The sequence below is a fragment of the Onychostruthus taczanowskii genome, unplaced genomic scaffold, assembly GCF_017590055.1.
Source record: "Onychostruthus taczanowskii isolate IOZ18803 unplaced genomic scaffold, ASM1759005v1 scaffold106, whole genome shotgun sequence".
In the NCBI taxonomy this organism is placed as follows: domain Eukaryota; kingdom Metazoa; phylum Chordata; class Aves; order Passeriformes; family Passeridae; genus Onychostruthus; species Onychostruthus taczanowskii.
The window spans coordinates 346814-362362 of NW_024497186.1; the positions used below are offsets into that span (position 1 = coordinate 346814).

The window sequence follows — 15549 nt, forward strand, 5'->3', positions numbered from 1 at the left end:
GGACCGCCCCCCCCAGCCCCGCGCCTCAGCGCCACCCCCCCCCGGAACTCCTGCGGGGAAACTGAGGCACGCGGTGCCCCCCGCGCTGCCAGCGGGGTCTGGGCATCACCCACCCGGCATCGCCCGAGCCTCGGTGGGGTCCGGACGCTCCAAACACCCCCCCCCGCAGCGGCGGCAGCGCGACCCCCAAGCCCTTCCCCTGTCCTGCTGGGGGGACCCAGAGCCAGGAGCTGCCGGTGGCCACCCGCGACCCCCCGGTCGCCGTGGGAGCCGCGCGGCGGGACGGGACCGGCTCGGCCGGGGGATTCCCCGACACGGGAACGGGACCCCGGCACCCCCCGCACCCCCCCGGGACCTCCCTCACCGCCGGGCTGGGCGCTTTGGGGTGCTGCAGGATCGGGCGCTGTGGGGGCCTCCCGCTGCCCCCCACCCTGCTCGCCCCACGGAGGGGCCGGATCCGGATCGGGGAGCGACGCGGAGCCCCGGCGTGCAGGTCTGGTCCTGCCCCGGCAGGCAGCGATCCCGGCCCGGCGCCCGCCGCGGGGCCCTGGGGGCGGCGGGGCCGTCGCCCGTCCCGGGGCTGCGTGGGCACGTGTGGGGGACACGGCGTCACCCACGCCGTGTCACCACCCTGTGTCACCAGCCGGCATCGCCTATGGCGTGTCACCCACCTGCCTGGGTGGCACCAGACCCCGCATCCCCTCCCTGGGGACCCTCGCGCTGGGTCTGGGCTTAGCCCCCCCCTCACTCCCGTGCCCCTCGCTGGGGTCCCCGGGGGGGCTCGGCGGTGGCCCCGCCTCGGCGGCGATGCTGGGCTGGGGGACAGCTCGGTGCCACCCTCCTGTCCCTGGGGATGGCTCAGGGCTCTCTGCTCCGCAGGTCCTGGCGGCTGCTGCTGCTGGCCTGGCTCAGCCTGGTGGGCACGGCACAGGTGAGGGGGCTGGGGGGCAGCTGGGGGGGCTGGGGCACCCCCGGGCTCCTTCATCCCACCCCCAGCGCTAACCATCACCTTCCTCACGCAGGACCCAGCCCTGGGGACACCAGCGAGGGTCCCCGAGCCCCCGGCCCCTGCTCGGCCCCAGGGGACCTGGGGGTCCTGGGGACCCTGGAGCTCCTGCTCCAGCTCGTGCGGGGACGGCGTCGCCCTGCGCAGCCGGAGGTGCCTGAGGTCAGTGGGGGATGGGCAGCACAGACCCCCCTCCCCCACCCCAGGGTGTCCCCAGCTCCCAAACCCCATGTGGCACCCAAATCCCACGGCACAGCCTTGTCACCGCCTCGTGTGCCCCTGGGCCAGCAGCAGCACCCAAGGCCTGGTGCCACCAGGCAGAACCACCCCTGTGGTGGCTCGGTGGCATTGTGGCCCTGCAGCTGTGGGGGACACGTGCTGTCATTGTCACCGCAGGACCAGGGAGGAGCAGCCGTGCACGGGGGACCCGCGGCAGTACCGGCTCTGCCAGCTCCAGGTGAGCGCCGGGAGCGCCACGGCACCGACGGGGCTGTCCCCGCTCCCCATGGCGGCCCCCCGGCTCCATCCCGGTGCTCCCACAGGGCTGCCCCAGCGGCTCCGTGCCCTTCCGGGCCATGCAGTGCTCCCTCTACGACAACCGGCCCGTCCTGGGCACCTCCGCCCGCTACCGCTGGGTGCCCTTCCACGGAGGTGAGTCCCGGCGTGGTGGCAGCATCACCGGGGGCTCACGGCTGTCCCCGGCATCACCCCAATCTCCTCTCGCCCTGCTCTGGCAGCCCCCAACCTCTGCGACCTCAACTGCCTGGCCGAGGGGCACAATTTCTACTACAGCTTCGGCCGGGTGCTGGACGGCACCCGCTGCAGCCCCGGCTCCCCGGACCTGTGCGTCGGCGGGCGCTGCCTGGTGGGTGTGCGCAGGGCCGGGACCCCCCAGAACCCCCGGGACCCCCAGACCCCGCGCTGAGGGGGTGTCTGGGCTCCCCACAGAGCGTGGGCTGTGACGGGATCCTGGGCTCGGGCTCGCGCCCCGACGCCTGCGGCCTCTGCGGCAGCGGCCACGGCTCGTGTGTCCTGGTGCACCGGCTCTTCCAGGGCTCGGACCCCTCCTCCGGTGAATGAACCATTGCCCCGGCCCCCTCCATGGGTGAATGCTTTGGCTCTTGGCTCTCCTGTCCTCCTGTCCTCATCCGTGTCCCCGAGGCATCGCCTGGGTGCCCTGCTGTCCCATCCCCTCTCCCTGTCCCCCATCCAGAGGGTCCCTCCCTGTCCCCAACACGCAGGGACAGGGGCTCGGAGCAGCCCCTTTGCTTGGGGAGATGAGCTCATTGCAAAGGGGTCACTCCTGGGGTGTGGGGGGGTCTCTTATGTCCCCAGGGGTGCTGGGGGCACTCAGAGTCCCCATGCCCACATGTCCCTGATGTCCCAGCACATCGGGCCCAGCTGGGTCAATGCCCCAGCCCCGGCTCCCCTCTGTGCCCGTCCCCTCCCTCTCTGTTCCCCTGTGATGCCCCCTGGGCCCTGCCCAGGCTCTGCCCTGACTCTGCCCCCTCTCCCCCCCACAGGATATTTGGGATATGTGAATGTGACCAAGATCCCGGCCGGGGCCACCCACATCAAGGTGACGGACAAGAGCCGCAACTACCTGGGTAGGACCCGAACTTCCCCCATCCCAGTCCCTCCCAGTTGGTCCAGGCTGGTGCCAGCTGCGTGTGCGGGCAGGCCAGGGCAGGGCAGGGCCGGGGTGGCCGTGTCACGCCGTGCTGTCCCATGCTTGTCCCATGTTTGTCCCTTGTCGTGCCGTGCCGCTCCCTCCCTCGGATGCTGTTTTGAGCATCGCGGGGTCACTGAACTCGCAAGCGCTCGGGGCAATTTTCCAGAGGCCGCGGCCGCGATTTGGGAAGGGCTGAGCTGGACCGGGGCCAGAGCGGCCACTGCAGCACCGGGACCTCCACCCCCACCCCCGCCCCCTTTCCCATGCAGCTGGAGCTCCTTCCCCCATCCCAGCCGGGATTTGGGGGCTCGGGGCTGGCTTTGCACACCCCAGGCTTTGGCTGCGGCTCGGGCCCCAAGCCAAGATCCCGCAGGAACGCGGATTCCCGGAGCCCCGAGCGCGGCTCCCCGGCCCACGCTGCCCTCCCACGCCGGGAGAGGCCTCCGGTGGGGACCCGGCCGGGGGTCCCGGGGGCCGTGCGGGGCTCGGTTTACCGGAGCCGTCCCTCCCGCAGCGCTGATGGCGAGTGACGGGCGCTACGTCCTCAACGGCGACTGGGCCATCGCCTGGCCGGGGCCCTACGAGGCTGCCGGCACCCTCCTGACCTACAGCCGGGCCCCCGACGGCACCGAGAGCCTGGAGGCGCCCGGACCCACCCACGAGGACCTGCACGTGATGGTGGGGACAGGGGGACGCTGGGCTGGGGACAGCCACCCCCGCTGCCACCGCCCCTGCCAGCCCCGCTCGTGTCCCCCCAGGCGCTGCTGCAGGAGCCCAACCCCGGCATCGAGTACCAGTTCTGGCTGCCCCGCGGGCACCCCCAGCTCGGCCGCGGTGACACGAGCCCCCTGCGGCAGCCGCAGCCCCGGGGGGCCGGCAGCCCCCCACCCCCGGAGCCCCAGCACACCCCGGCCCCCCTGGCTGCCCCGCGGGCACCCCCAGCTCGGCCGCGGTGACACGAGCCCCCTGCGGCAGCCGCAGCCCCGGGGGGCCGGCAGCCCCCCGCCCCCGGAGCCCCCGCACACCCCCGCCCCCGCGCAGCCCCCCCGGCCCGGGGGCTTCGCCACGGAGCCACCGCCGAGGAGCCCCCCCAGGCAGAGCCAGGACGGGGCTGCCGCAGGTACATCCTCGGGGGTCCTCACAGCCCCCCGCGCCCCTGCTGGGAGCATCCTGGGCTGCCCAGGTTGGGGAATAAGATGGGGACCCTAAAAGGACCCTAAAAGCGCTCGCCAGGGCTCTCAGGAGCCCCGTGTGACCCTCTCTGGGGTATGGACCCTCAACCTCCCCTCCCGAGGTTGCGTGAGGGGTGTTTTGGGGGTCTAGAGTCCCCTCTGCCCCCTAAATTGCTGCAGCTTTATCCCCGCAGGGCGCTGCGGGAGGTGCCGCCCGCCCAAGGGGCGCTCGCAGCGCATCCGGCACTTCTGCCAGAGCGACTTCGGTGAGCGCCGGGCCGGGAGGGGCTCGGGAGGGTGGCGGGGGAGGGACAGGGCTGAGGACACCGCCAGGGACAGTGCCAGGAGAGGGAAGGAGCTCAGGGTGATAGCGGGGGGCGGTGCTGGGGACGGGAATGTGCTCAGGGCGATGCCAGAGGCAATGCCGGGGGTGGAAAGGGGCTCAGAATGATGCCAGGGATGATGAGGGGAATGGGAAGGGGCTTGGGGTGATGCCAGGGGCGATGGCAGGGATGGGAAGGAGCTCTGAGTGCTGCTGGGCCAGGAAGGGGCTCAGGGTGATGCAGGGACTTGGGGTGATGCCAGAGGCGATGCCACGGCTGGGAAAAGGCTCAGGGTGACGCCAGGGCCAGGAAGGAGCTCAGCACGCCCCATCCTCACCCCGCAGTGTTCCACGGGCGGATCCTGGCTCGGCGCCTGGTGGGGCGGGAGACGCGCTACGAGGTGGAGGTGGAGTCTCGGTACCGGCAGCGCTTCCCGCTGGTGTCCCGGGAGTACCTGTGGGTGCCCAACACCTGCGGGTGCCCCCCGCTAAGCGAGGGCGGCGAGTACCTGCTGATGGCGCGGCGCCACGTGAACCACGAGCACACCCTGAACCGCATCCTGCTGCAGGACGATGGCTACGCCCGGCCCTGGACGCCCCGCGAGGCCCGGCTGGTGCGGGAGGCAGCCCGGCACTGCCCCCAGCCCCGGCCGCCCTGAGCCCCTCCCCGCTGTCACCGCCCCGGGACGGGACCCCGAGGACCAGCCGGGTGCTCCTGCCGGGCACCGAACCCTTCCCATGCCAATGGACCCCCCCCCCATCCATCTCGCCGTCCTTGGGGTCCGCGTGGCAGCGGGGGGTGGAGGGGGGGGTGGTAATTTATTATTATTTTTGCAGAAAATAAATTGTTTATCCCCTCAATCGCCGCGTGGCCCTTCCTGGCTGGTGACAGCACAGGGGGTTCTCCCTTTTCAGGGGATCCCCTCTGTGTCCCAGTGGGCAGGGGGGCTTCTCCGTGTCCCTCCCCTTCAGGGGGTCGCCTCTGTGTCCCCATGAGCAGGGGGTCGCCTCCGTGTCCCTCCCCTTCAGGGGGTCGCCTGGCGCAGGGGGTTCTCCCTTTTCAGGGGGTCCCCTCTGTGTCCCCGTGGGCAGGGGGTCGCCTCTGTGTCCCTCCCCTTCAGGGTGTCCCCTCTGTGTCCCCGTGGGCAGGGGGGCTCCTCCGTGTCCCTCCACTTCAGGGGGTCGCCTCTGTGTCCTCATGAGCAGGGGGGCTCCTCCGTGTCCCCGCGCTGAGCCCCAGGAGCGGCTCCCACCCGGCAGCGTGTCCCTGTCCCCCTGGCCGCGTGCCAGGCTCTGCCTGCCGGGGTCGGGGACCTCCCGCTTATCTCCCTTCCGGCGGAGCCGAGCGTGTCCCCCCCCAGTGCCAGAGCCCCCCCCGCCCGTAACCCAACCCTGGGGCTGCTGGCGGCCACCGCGGGGCCCCTGTGGGGACAGGATGTGACCTGGGGCACCCCGGGGGGCTTCACCCGCTCGGGGCTCGCTGGGGGTGGGCTCGGAGCTGCTGCCAGGGGAAGCTGAGACCCCCCCCGCCGCCCCAGCTGGTGTGGCTGGGGACTGTCCCCAAACTGGGGTTCTGGGGTGCCCCGAGTGGCAGCTGCCAGCCCAGGAGGGTCCTTGTCACACCGGGTGACGTCACCACGAGGCAGAAATGAGCCCCGGGAGCAGCTGGGGGGGGGCGTGGGGGTGCTCAGAGCTGAGCCCAGCTGGTGCCAGTAAATTCTGAGTGACTCCAGGTGCCCCGGGCTGGTTTGGGCTGCAAAGGTGCCTCCACCCTATAAAAATGCTCCCTCCCACCGGTACCCGATGGTTAATTTGGGGCTGCTGAGGGCTGGGGGGGGTTGGGGGGTGGGGGTGCTCAGAGCTGAGCCCAGCTGGTGCCAGTAAATTCTGAGTGACTCCAGGTGCCCCGGGCTGGTTTGGGCTGCAAAGGTGCCTCCACCCTATAAAAATGCTCCCTCCCACCGGTACCCGATGGTTAATTTGGGGCTGCTGAGGGCAGGGGGGTTTGTCCCTGCCGGGGTCCCAGCCATGGCGGGTCTGGGGGCTACCCCACGCACGAAGAAACCCCCCAGGGAGGACCAGGGGCTCTCGACCCCGAGGGCTGCCGCTCGTGGTCGCGCCGAGAGCCGGCAGAGAGAGGGGGAGCACGTCCTGCGGGGGTGGGCGAGGGTCCCCAGCTCCCCCACCACGCCCGGGAAGGGGCGCCTGGTCCGGCGGGGCCCCGAGGGGAGTGTCGGCCCCGGGGAAAGCGGTGAGCGCATCCCTGCCCGGGGAGATCCCTGCGCGGGGCAGGGGGCCTGCCCTGGCCGTGCTGACGGGACCCCTCTGCCCCACAGACCCTGCGAGACCCCCAGCACCGCCCTGCCCCGGGGGCTCCTTCTTCTCGGGGCTCCCCGAGGTGGAGCATCAGGACCCTGCTGCCCCTGCAGCCCCCAGCCTGTGAGTGTGAGGGGGGTCCCCACAGCCCCCCAATACGTGGGGGGGGGGGTCCAACAGCCCCCCCAGAAGTGCTGACCCTCTGCCTTCCCCCTCCAGGCCGAGCCCCGGGGCCCTGACCCCTGCGAGGGGCAGGGGCCGGAGGAAGCTGCAGCACACCCTGGTCCTGGAGCTGGTGAGCTGGGGGGGGTCTGGGGGGCTCTGCCGGGGCTGGGGCTGACCCTGACCCTGTTCCCTGTCCCCAGGATGGGACCCTGCTCTACTCCTCCCTGCTCTCCCACGGGCAGAAGGATGCCACGGCCACCTTCACCACGGACTTCCAGGCGAGTTCCTACAAGGTGGGTGCCTTGGGGTGGGGACGGTGGGTGTTGAGGCTGGGGGGGCTTGGGGAGCTGTGATTTGGGGCCATGGATGAGGTGGCTCTTCACTGCCACCCCATGTGGCCTCTGTGCCAATGTCCCCTGTAGCTGAAGGGGAAGGGGCTCTGAAATCCCCTGGGTGAGGGGCTGAGGGATCCTGCTGAGGGCACTGAACCCCACCCCCTGGGGCTCCCCTTGCTGTCAGGATGGGGGTGCTGGAGGTTTTCCAAGGTGCTGTTCCCTCCCAGGTCCACGTGAAGCTGCGTCCACACGTGCAGGAGTTCTTGGAGAGCCTTTCCAAGACCTATGAGGTACCCAGAGCCCCCGGGGTGTGTGGGGTGACCCCTGGGGGGCTGGGGGAGGACTTGAGCAGCCCATGCAGAGACCTTCACCCTCTCTCTGCCAGATCTTCATCTACACCACGGCCAAGAAGGACTATGCCAAGAAGCTCCTGGAGGTGCTGGACCCCAAGAAGAAGCTGATCAGGTGATGGTGCTGGCAGTGCCCTGCTGGGGACCCCCTGTGTGCCAGGGCGGGGTCCCCATGGCTCTGTCTCTCTGCCAGGCGCTGCTTCTCCCAGTCGGATTGTGTCTGCTCCCAGGGCTGCTACTGGAAGGACCTGACCCACCTGGGCAGGGACCTGGCCAGGACGGTGGCCCTGGACCACACCATGCAGGGCTTCCCTGCCCAGGTAGGGCAGCGCTGCTCCCGGGGGGGATTCGCGTGTCCCGAATGAGACAAGGAGGTCCAAGCTCCTCCCTGTCCCCCCCGCAGGCTGCCAACTGGATCCAGCTGCCACCGTGGGCTGGGGACCCTGAGGATGAGGAGCTGCTGCGCCTCATCCCGGTGCTGGGCCAGCTGGGCCAGGCGGTAGGACCTGGGGACGGGAAGGAAACGTGGGGATGGGGACAGGAAGGGGGATGTGGAGATAGCGATGGGAAGGGGATTTGGGGATGGGGACAGGAAGGGGGATGTGGAGATAGCGATGGGAAGGGGATTTGGGGATGGGGACAGGAGGGGGATGTGGAGATAGCGATGGGAAGGGGACGTGGGGATGGCGATGGGAAGGGGGACAGGAAGGGGGACGTGGGGACAGGAAGGGGACGGGTGCCCTGGCACAGCCTGCCCCAGCACAGCCCTTCCCTGCCCCGTCTCTGCCCTGCAGGAGGATGTTCGCCCCGAGATCCAGCGGCGGTTCCAGCCCTGCCAGCTGCCCGCTGAGGATTAGGCCAGCCTGGAGGAGCAGGATGAGGAAGGCCTGGAGAAGCTGTGCTCGGGGGCAGCCAGCGCCTCGCCCTACGGGCCTGGGCTGGATGGCTGTGCCAGGACTCTCCCTTGGTGTTTGCAGGGATGCCTGCTCATCCCTGGGGGCTGGGGGGTGCCCCTCGAGGAGAGCCCCTGCCTTTGGAGACAAGGCTCCATCCTGGCTCCCTCCTCCCCGTGCTCTGTAAGGTCCAGCCAAGGTTTTCACGGGTCATTATAAGCTTGGAAAAAAGTTTGGCTCTGCCTTAATTCCCAGAACTCTTCAGCTGAGCAAACACACAGTGCTGGGGCAGGGGCACACACAAACCACCTCCCCAGTGTCCTGGGGCAGTCCAGGGTCCTGGCAGGGGACCGGGAGGGCCCCAGCTGGCAGCTCTCCCTGTCCCATCCGTGCCCGGTGCCACGGGTGCCGTGTGCCGGGGCACAGCTGCCCCTGTGCCTCTGCCAGCCCCCGTGGACAGGGTGGCCACCCTGGGACTCTTTTTTAAGACCTAAAGCCGCTGGGGAACAGGAACTGGGGACCCTGGAGGGGTTCTGGGCTGGCCTCTGCTCTGCTGGAAGCCACATGAGCTGGTGGCCGAGCTCCTGCCGTGGCCACACGGGTGCAGCTGTTTGGGGACAGTCACATCTCATCCCTCTGTGCCTGGGAAAGGGCACAGGGCTGTGGCCCCTCCGGGGACGGCTCTGTCCCCAGGGGTGTGGGAGGAGCCACCACCCCTGTCCCCCCGCACAGCTGGACAGGGGTGGGAGCATCCCAGGCGCTGCTGGGAGGGGAATCACCCTTGGAGGGGGCGGCTGGAAAGACAACAACCGGTTTATTTCGGGAGGCAGGCACGATCCCTGCTCTGTCCCTGCGGCAGCCCAGGCTGGCGTCACTCTGTCCTCCTGACCCGGGGACAGCACGGAGCTCCTTTGCCAACACGGAAAGCCACGCGGTAGGTGGGGTACAGCACCCCTGCCACAAGCAGGCTGCTGCAGGCGACGACAGTGACAACCACCAGGTGCCTGTGCAGCCCCGCCGGGCTGGGGGAGTCCTCTGCGGGCTGCTGGCACGTGTGGGTGACGTCCTGGAAGGTGTGGCCGGAGGGACAGGACGTGCAGTTGTTGGCCGAGGAGCCCTGGCAGGTGTAGCAGGAGGGGTGGCAGCTGGCACACACAAGGGCAGTGTCCCTAGGGGTGGCACGCCGCGCCCGGCCGTAGTAACGTGGGGGACAGTAGGACAGGCAGGAGCCGTGGTGGGTGTACAGGGAGCTGCCACAGTCTGTGGAGAGAGGCTGGGGTGAGACCCTGGGGAGCAGAGCGTTGTCACTGTCCCCCCCAGAGCCTCGCTCACCCTGGCAGGCTCCCTGCTCGTCCCTCCTGAGGCACTCGTCGGTGGCGGTGGCAGCGGAGCGCCTGGCTGGCATGTCCTCATCCGTGCCATGCAGGTGCAGGGTGAAGCTGTTCAGCTGGCCTGGGCACAGGAGGGACAGGGGGCTGCCAGGTGAGGGACAGGGGCTGGAAGCTTTGGGGTTGTGTCCTGCTCCTGGTCCTGTGCTGGCCGGGGAGACCCTCAAGGCCAACAGAGGAGGGCTCGTGGCCAGGAAGGAGAAGCCAACAAATTGCCCATCCAAGGGTGGGGGGAGGAAGAATGAACAAGCACAGGGTGACCCCAGTAAAAATTGGGCTCACCCCCCATGGGGCACCCACCTGTGTTTTGGGCATCACCCCTGTTCTCCAGCTGGAGGGTCCAGATCCCCTTGGGGTTCTCATCCCAGAAGTGAGTGGACATGAAGGTCCAGTCCTTGTAGCCATCCTGGCTGGTGTCGTAGGGGCTGGAGGAGGAGAGCAGAGCTGGGAGTGCCAGCCCAGGGGCCTGCAGGGGCAGGCTGTGACCTGAAGGGTCGCCCTGTGCTTGCTCTGAGGGAGCACTCCCACGTGGCAAAGGTCCAGAGGAGTTTTGGGCCCAGTGAGCCCCTTTTTGGGAGTCTGCTGTGAGCGCCCCAGTGCTCCCTCTGTCCTTACCGCACTGTCACCAGCGTGGACGTGGTCCCCATGGGGCTGCTCAGAGCCACCACCAGGTCCCCCCTGCGGCTGTAGCTCAGGGACAGCTGCACCTGGACGTGCTCCAGGGAGCGGATGCTCTTGGAGCACGAGGAGACATCCGTGGAGATGGTGAGCTTGGACCCAATGTCCCTGCCGAGGACAAGCTGCAGGTGAGGGCGTTCCCTCCCCTGCCGTGGGGTCCCTGTGCCTGTGGTGGGCACAGCAAGTCCCCGTGGGAGGCTGGGCCTGGGGTCACTGTCCCTTACCTGGGGACCTGCACGGCCTGGACCGAACACTTCTCCTGGGGCCGAGTCCCCGTCCACGTGGTGGCCGCCTGCACCAGCAGCCCCGCGTCCAGCAGCCCGTAGCCGTAGTAGTGGCTCACTGGGACACAGGTGCCACCCAGAGAGGGACCCGTGAGTCCCTCGGTGCCACCAGGGGCTGCTGGGAGGTGTTTGAGGGGCTGAGCCCTGCACTCACCCCTGCGGCCGACGCCGTTCTCGGCCCAGTCCTCTGCCTGCAGGTGAGCGGGTTTGGAGGCCCTGATGATCAGGTGCTGCAGGTCACGCCAGGTCAGGGCTGGGCTGGAAGCAAGGAGGGCGTGGGGACATTTTTAAGGGGGGTTCATTTCTAAGGGGGAGATTTGGCTCTTCTGGAATGGGTAAAGCAACTGTCTGGGCCCAAGTTGATCCCCCCACAACCTCCTTCAGTGCCACAGTGGGAGCAGAGAGCTCCAGAGGACAGCCCTCCTGCTGTCCCATGGCCTGGGGAAAGGCCACAACTCTGCACCCCAACCTTCCTGCTGCCCCTCCCCTTTCTCATCCCTGGGTAGTGTCCCTCTCAGTGTCACTTACTTGGCCTCCAGTGCCAGGGCCACCATGCCTGCGGCCAGCGGGGCCGAGGCGGAGGTGCCGGTGTGTTTGTCTGTGCAGCGGTGGTGCAGGTCAGTGGTCACCTGGGGGGACAGGGGGGTCTCAGGACTATTTCCAAGAAAGCTGCCTGAGGTTGAGTACCTTCAGTAAATCCTCCTTTCAGGTCCCTTTGAGCTTTTGAGGCTCTACACAGACACCAAGCTCAGGAGGACTGGGACCAGCCCAGCCCGTGCTGGGCTCTGCGTCTGCCCCGGAGCTGCTGCTCTGGCAGAGCTGTTGTGGCACTCACAATCTGCACCTTGCTGGTGGTCCTGCTGCTGTAGGTGGTGGTGAGGATGGCAGGGCAGCTCTCGCTGTAGAGGGGCCGGTGCCCGTCCCCCAGCACGCTGCCCACCGACACCGTGTAGATGCTGTTGGTGTACCCGTCGCAGTTGCAGTTGTCGTAGTTGGTGCCGCCGTTGCCTGAGGCCCAGATGAAGATGGAGCCGAGCCCGCCCCGTCCCTGTTGAGGAGCAGAGGGGGGTGAGCAGGGTGTCCTCGTGTCCCTGTTGTCCCCGAGGCCAGGGCTGGGCTTACTTGGATGACTCCTCTGTGGAAAGCGGCCGCAGCCAGGACTCCGGGCCCGTCCACCGTCCTGCCATCGTCCTCGGGGCCCCAGCTGGCGCTGTAGATGTGGATGTACTGGGGCTGCAGGCTCAGCGCCTGGGCCTCCACGATGTCCGTGATGGAGCCGTCCAGCATCCTCACACCTGAGGGCAGGCAGCCGTGGCTGAGAGGCAGCAGCACCTGGAGAGGCCGAGGTGGCTCCGAGGGGACAGGAGCCACGCACGTGCCACACCGAGGGCAGGGCCTGGGGACACCTTGCCAGGCCCCCCCTCGGCCCCTCAGAGCTTTGAGGAGCTTTCACATGCCCCTGCCCTAAGGAGATCAGTCCCACACGGGTCTGTGCCCTGCCATGAGCCCTTCCCAAAGCTCCTCGTTAAGCCTTTTGTAATTAAGCCCAGGGAGTGCTCCCAGCTTTTAACCCCCTTTGCCACCCTCACTTCCACTGCGGAGCCTGAGCTTGCCCTGCTGGGTGATGGGCTGAGCATCAAATCCCCCGGGGCAGCACCCACCCTGGCCACCCCAGAGCTCCCCCCCGGGGAGCTGTGTCCCCACAGGGGCTGCAGCTGATTTCCAGCTTCCCTCCCGTGGGAGGAACCTCTCACCTCCGATTTTGGCGTTGTAGGCGACGCCTGCACCACAGATCCCATTGTTGGCCACTGCTGCCACTTCCCCTGCGCAGCGTGTCCCGTGCCTGGGGGCACAGAGTGACCCTGTGAGGGGTGGGGGGCCTGGGACAGCCCCAGCCCCCCCAGAGCTGACCCCCCCAGTGTGGGGAGCTGGGCAGGACCCACCAGTTCTTGTCGCTGTCGCTGTATCGGGGCTGGGGATCGGGGTCGTTGCTGTTGAAGTCGTAACTTGCCAGCGGGTCCTGTTACAGAGCGAGGTGGCAGCGTGAGCCCAAGGGCCCGGGCAGGGCTGTGACAGCTTGGCACAGGCGCCTGGCACCAAGCCTGGCGCTGGCACTGCCTGCCAGCTCTGGGGACAGCGGGGCCCCTTCGTGCCCAGCTGCCCTGGGAGCTGGAATTAAACTGAGTCCTGAGAGGGAAGGGAGCACCAGGAGGGCTGAGGGAGCTGGGAAGGGGCTCAGCCTGGAGCAAAGCAGGCTCAGGGGGGGACCTGGTCGAGTCCTGAGAAGGAAGGGAGCACCAGGAGGGCTGCAGGAGCTGGGAAGGGGCTCAGCCTGGAGCAAAGCAGGCTCAGGGGGGACCTCGTGGCTCTGCACAGCTCCTGACAGGAGGGGACAGCCAGGGGGGTCGGGCTCTGCTCCCAGGGGACAACAGGACAAGAGGGAACAGCCTCAGGCGGTGCCACGTGGGACAGCAGCAGGAATTTCCCCATGGAAAGGGTGGTCAGGGGCTGCCCAGGGAGGTTTGGAGTGCCCAGCCCTGGAAGGGCTGGAGGTGGCACTCGGTGCTCTGCGCTGCTGACAAGGTGGGCACAGGTTGCACTCGATGATCCTGAAGCCCTTTTCCAGCCTCAGTGACCCTGGGGTTCTGCACAAAGGGGTGGAAGCAGCACAGCAGACAGAGCCCAGCGTGGCAGTCACCTGAGGGTGACCCTGGGTGGCCCCGGGAGAGGAGCCACGAGCCACGGAGAGGCTGGTGTTCCACACCCCCAGGACTGCCTTTCCCTCCCCACGCAGCCCAGGAGGGTTTACCAGCCGTACTGGCTTTGCAGCTTGCTGTAATTACACCTCTCTGGGGGCTCCAGAGCCTGTACAAGTTCTAACATTTCCTCACAGGGAGATTGCACTGCGGGAGGCTCCAAACCTTGGATCCAGCCCTGGAGAGGCCGAGCTCCCTCTGCACAGTGCCAGGGCTGGGCTGAAGGCATTGACCCCCCCCTTCCCTGCAGGAGCAGCTCCCTGGATCCCCCCATAGTTACGTAGTTGGCAGCCAGGTCGGGATGATCCTTCTCCAGCCCGTCATCCAGGACAGTCAGCACCACCCCCAGCCCCGTGTAGCCTCTGCTCCAGGCCGTGAGGATGTTCAGGTCAGGGTGGATGTCGTTGTTCTGGAAAAGAGATTAAATTTGATCTGCAGCCCGGGGTCACCTCGGAGGAGCTGGTGCTGGCTCATCGCTGCCGGTGTTAGCTTGGTTTATGTCTCGGGAAGGGCATTGCCAGCGGTCAGGGAGGGATCCTGCCCCTCTGCTCAGCCCTGGAGGCACTTCTGGGGTGCTGTGCCCTGCTCTGGGCTCCTCAGGACATGGAGTGGGTCCAGTGGAGGGTCACAAAGTTGAGGAAGGGATTGGAGCATCCTGACAAAGAGAAGCTGAGGGAGCTGGGGCTGTTCAGCCTCGAGAGGGACCCTCAGCCCTGGGTGTCCCTGTCTGCAGGGGGGGCTCAGGGCAGGGCCCAGAAATGGCACCAGAGGAACAGGTAGGGACTGATCCCGGGAATTCCCCCTGCACAGAAGGAAGAACTTCTCCCTGCACAGAGACCAGAGGGGCCGTGGGGTCTCCCTGACGGCAGGGCCCAGAAATGGCGCCAGAGGAAAAGGCAGGGACTGATCCCGGGAATTCCCCCTGCACAGAAGGAAGAACTTCTCCCTGCACAGAGACCAGAGGGGCCGTGGGGTCTCCCTGACTGGGGATATCCCAGATACTGGGGATATCCCTGACTGGGGTCTCCCTGACTGGGGATATCCCAGAACAATCCATAGCCATTCCTGTGCCCTCTGGGATGGTGCCGAGCAGGGAGGTGGCACTGGATGCGCCACTGGTCCCCTCCATGCCGTGACTGGGTGAGGATTAGGAGGGGCAGGAGCCTGGTCTCACCATGTACCACTGCTTGGGGAACCAGGGATCCGTGGGCACCACGCCCGTGCCTCTCTTGGAGCGCCTCTTCAGCGTCTGCTGCTCGAACCACAGGACCTGGGCAGGGAGCAGCGCTGTGGGTGCCGGGCAGTGCCTGCCCACAGCTGTGCCCTGGCTCCCCGTGCCCTCCTCCCTACCTGGGGGTCCCTGCTGAGCCGCATGTGCCACCCCCAGTGCCTGCTCAGGGCTCTCTGCCTGGTGCCGCGGTGGCTGAAGTGATAAAAGGGCTCTCCCTCCATCACCTGCGGGCACCAAGAGCTGCTGTCAGCTTCTCTAGGGGCCAGCGGTGCCAGCCCTGTGCCAGCTGAGGGGGTCGGGATGGTAAATGGAACACTGCAGTGCAGGACAAGCAGGAGGTGTCACTTGGGGACAGAATGGAGTCCTGGGAGGGGCTGGGTGCCCTTGGGGGTCCCTCGCTGACCCCTGCATGATCAGAGGCCGTTTGCTCTGAGGGTTGGGGGATGCTGGCACAACATTCCCAGATCCCCAGGATGTGTTTGAGGGGAAGTGCTGGATGGGGCTTGGCCTAAAGGAAGATGTCCCTGCCCATGGGACAAACAAAGGGGACAAACAGTGGCGACACAGGGCGGGTACGAGCAAGAAGTTCGGGCCAGGGGCACACGGCGCGGGCTGGGCCCGCCCAGGCCGCACCTGGCCCAGGAAGAGCAGCCCGTGCCGGCGGGCCAGGGCCCGGGCGTCCCTCAGCCCCGCCGCCACCCGCACTGCCCAGCTGCTCAGGTAGACGCGGGGCTTGGCGGGGCTCGGAAGGGCGGTGGCGGCCACCACGAGCAGCGCGAGCAGCACCGGGAACAGCGACAGCGCCAGCGCCGGGCCTGGCCCGGGCCGAGCCGCCATGAGGCCGCTGCGCGCGTTGCCATGGCAACGGCGTCCGCCCCGCCCTCCGCACGGCCTCTCCTCATTGGCCCGCCTTCCTCCCCGCCCCGCCTTCTCATTGGCCCCGCCCCTCCTCTTTGCACCGCCCATCTCCCGCTGGACACG

General features: G+C 68.1%; 2 protein-coding genes across 2 annotated transcripts; one reads left to right on the forward strand and one right to left on the reverse strand.

Moving 5' to 3' along the window:
* The first annotated feature begins 811 nt into the window (after nt 1–811).
* On the forward strand, nt 812–4981 carry ADAMTSL5 (ADAMTS like 5). Its single transcript, XM_041416308.1, has 12 exons — nt 812–931; nt 1023–1168; nt 1403–1463; nt 1549–1657; nt 1744–1871; nt 1955–2078; nt 2530–2613; nt 3193–3356; nt 3437–3496; nt 3615–3798; nt 4045–4116; nt 4518–4981. The coding sequence occupies exons 1-12, from the start codon at nt 854–856 to the stop codon at nt 4829–4831; spliced, it is 1524 nt and encodes a 507-aa protein (XP_041272242.1). The 5' UTR covers nt 812–853; the 3' UTR covers nt 4832–4981.
* Nucleotides 4982–9026: 4045 nt separating this feature from the next.
* On the reverse strand, nt 9027–15549 carry PCSK4 (proprotein convertase subtilisin/kexin type 4). Its single transcript, XM_041416281.1, has 15 exons — nt 15202–15549; nt 14688–14792; nt 14512–14607; nt 13618–13746; nt 12525–12601; nt 12336–12424; nt 11704–11876; nt 11417–11629; nt 11110–11210; nt 10736–10839; nt 10522–10639; nt 10235–10405; nt 9920–10044; nt 9564–9683; nt 9027–9491 (listed from the first exon to the last, which is right to left on the reverse strand). The coding sequence occupies exons 1-15, from the start codon at nt 15532–15534 to the stop codon at nt 9103–9105; spliced, it is 2343 nt and encodes a 780-aa protein (XP_041272215.1). The 5' UTR covers nt 15535–15549; the 3' UTR covers nt 9027–9102.

Coding starts and splice junctions, on each gene's coding strand:
- PCSK4 (XM_041416281.1), bottom strand. CDS start 15,534: ATGGGCGGTGCAAAGAGGAGGGGCGGGGCCAATGAGAAGGCGGGGCGG. Junction 12,602..13,617: donor CCGACCTGGCTGCCAACTAC/GTAACTATGGGG, acceptor GCTCTGTAACAG/GACCCGCTGGCAAGTTACGA. Junction 12,425..12,524: donor AGCGACAGCGACAAGAACTG/GTGGGTCCTGCC, acceptor CTGTGCCCCCAG/GCACGGGACACGCTGCGCAG.
- ADAMTSL5 (XM_041416308.1), top strand. CDS start 854: ATGGCTCAGGGCTCTCTGCTCCGCAGGTCCTGGCGGCTGCTGCTGCTG. Junction 3,497..3,614: donor TCTGGCTGCCCCGCGGGCAC/CCCCAGCTCGGC, acceptor CCCCGCGGGCAC/CCCCAGCTCGGCCGCGGTGA. Junction 4,117..4,517: donor CTTCTGCCAGAGCGACTTCG/GTGAGCGCCGGG, acceptor CTCACCCCGCAG/TGTTCCACGGGCGGATCCTG.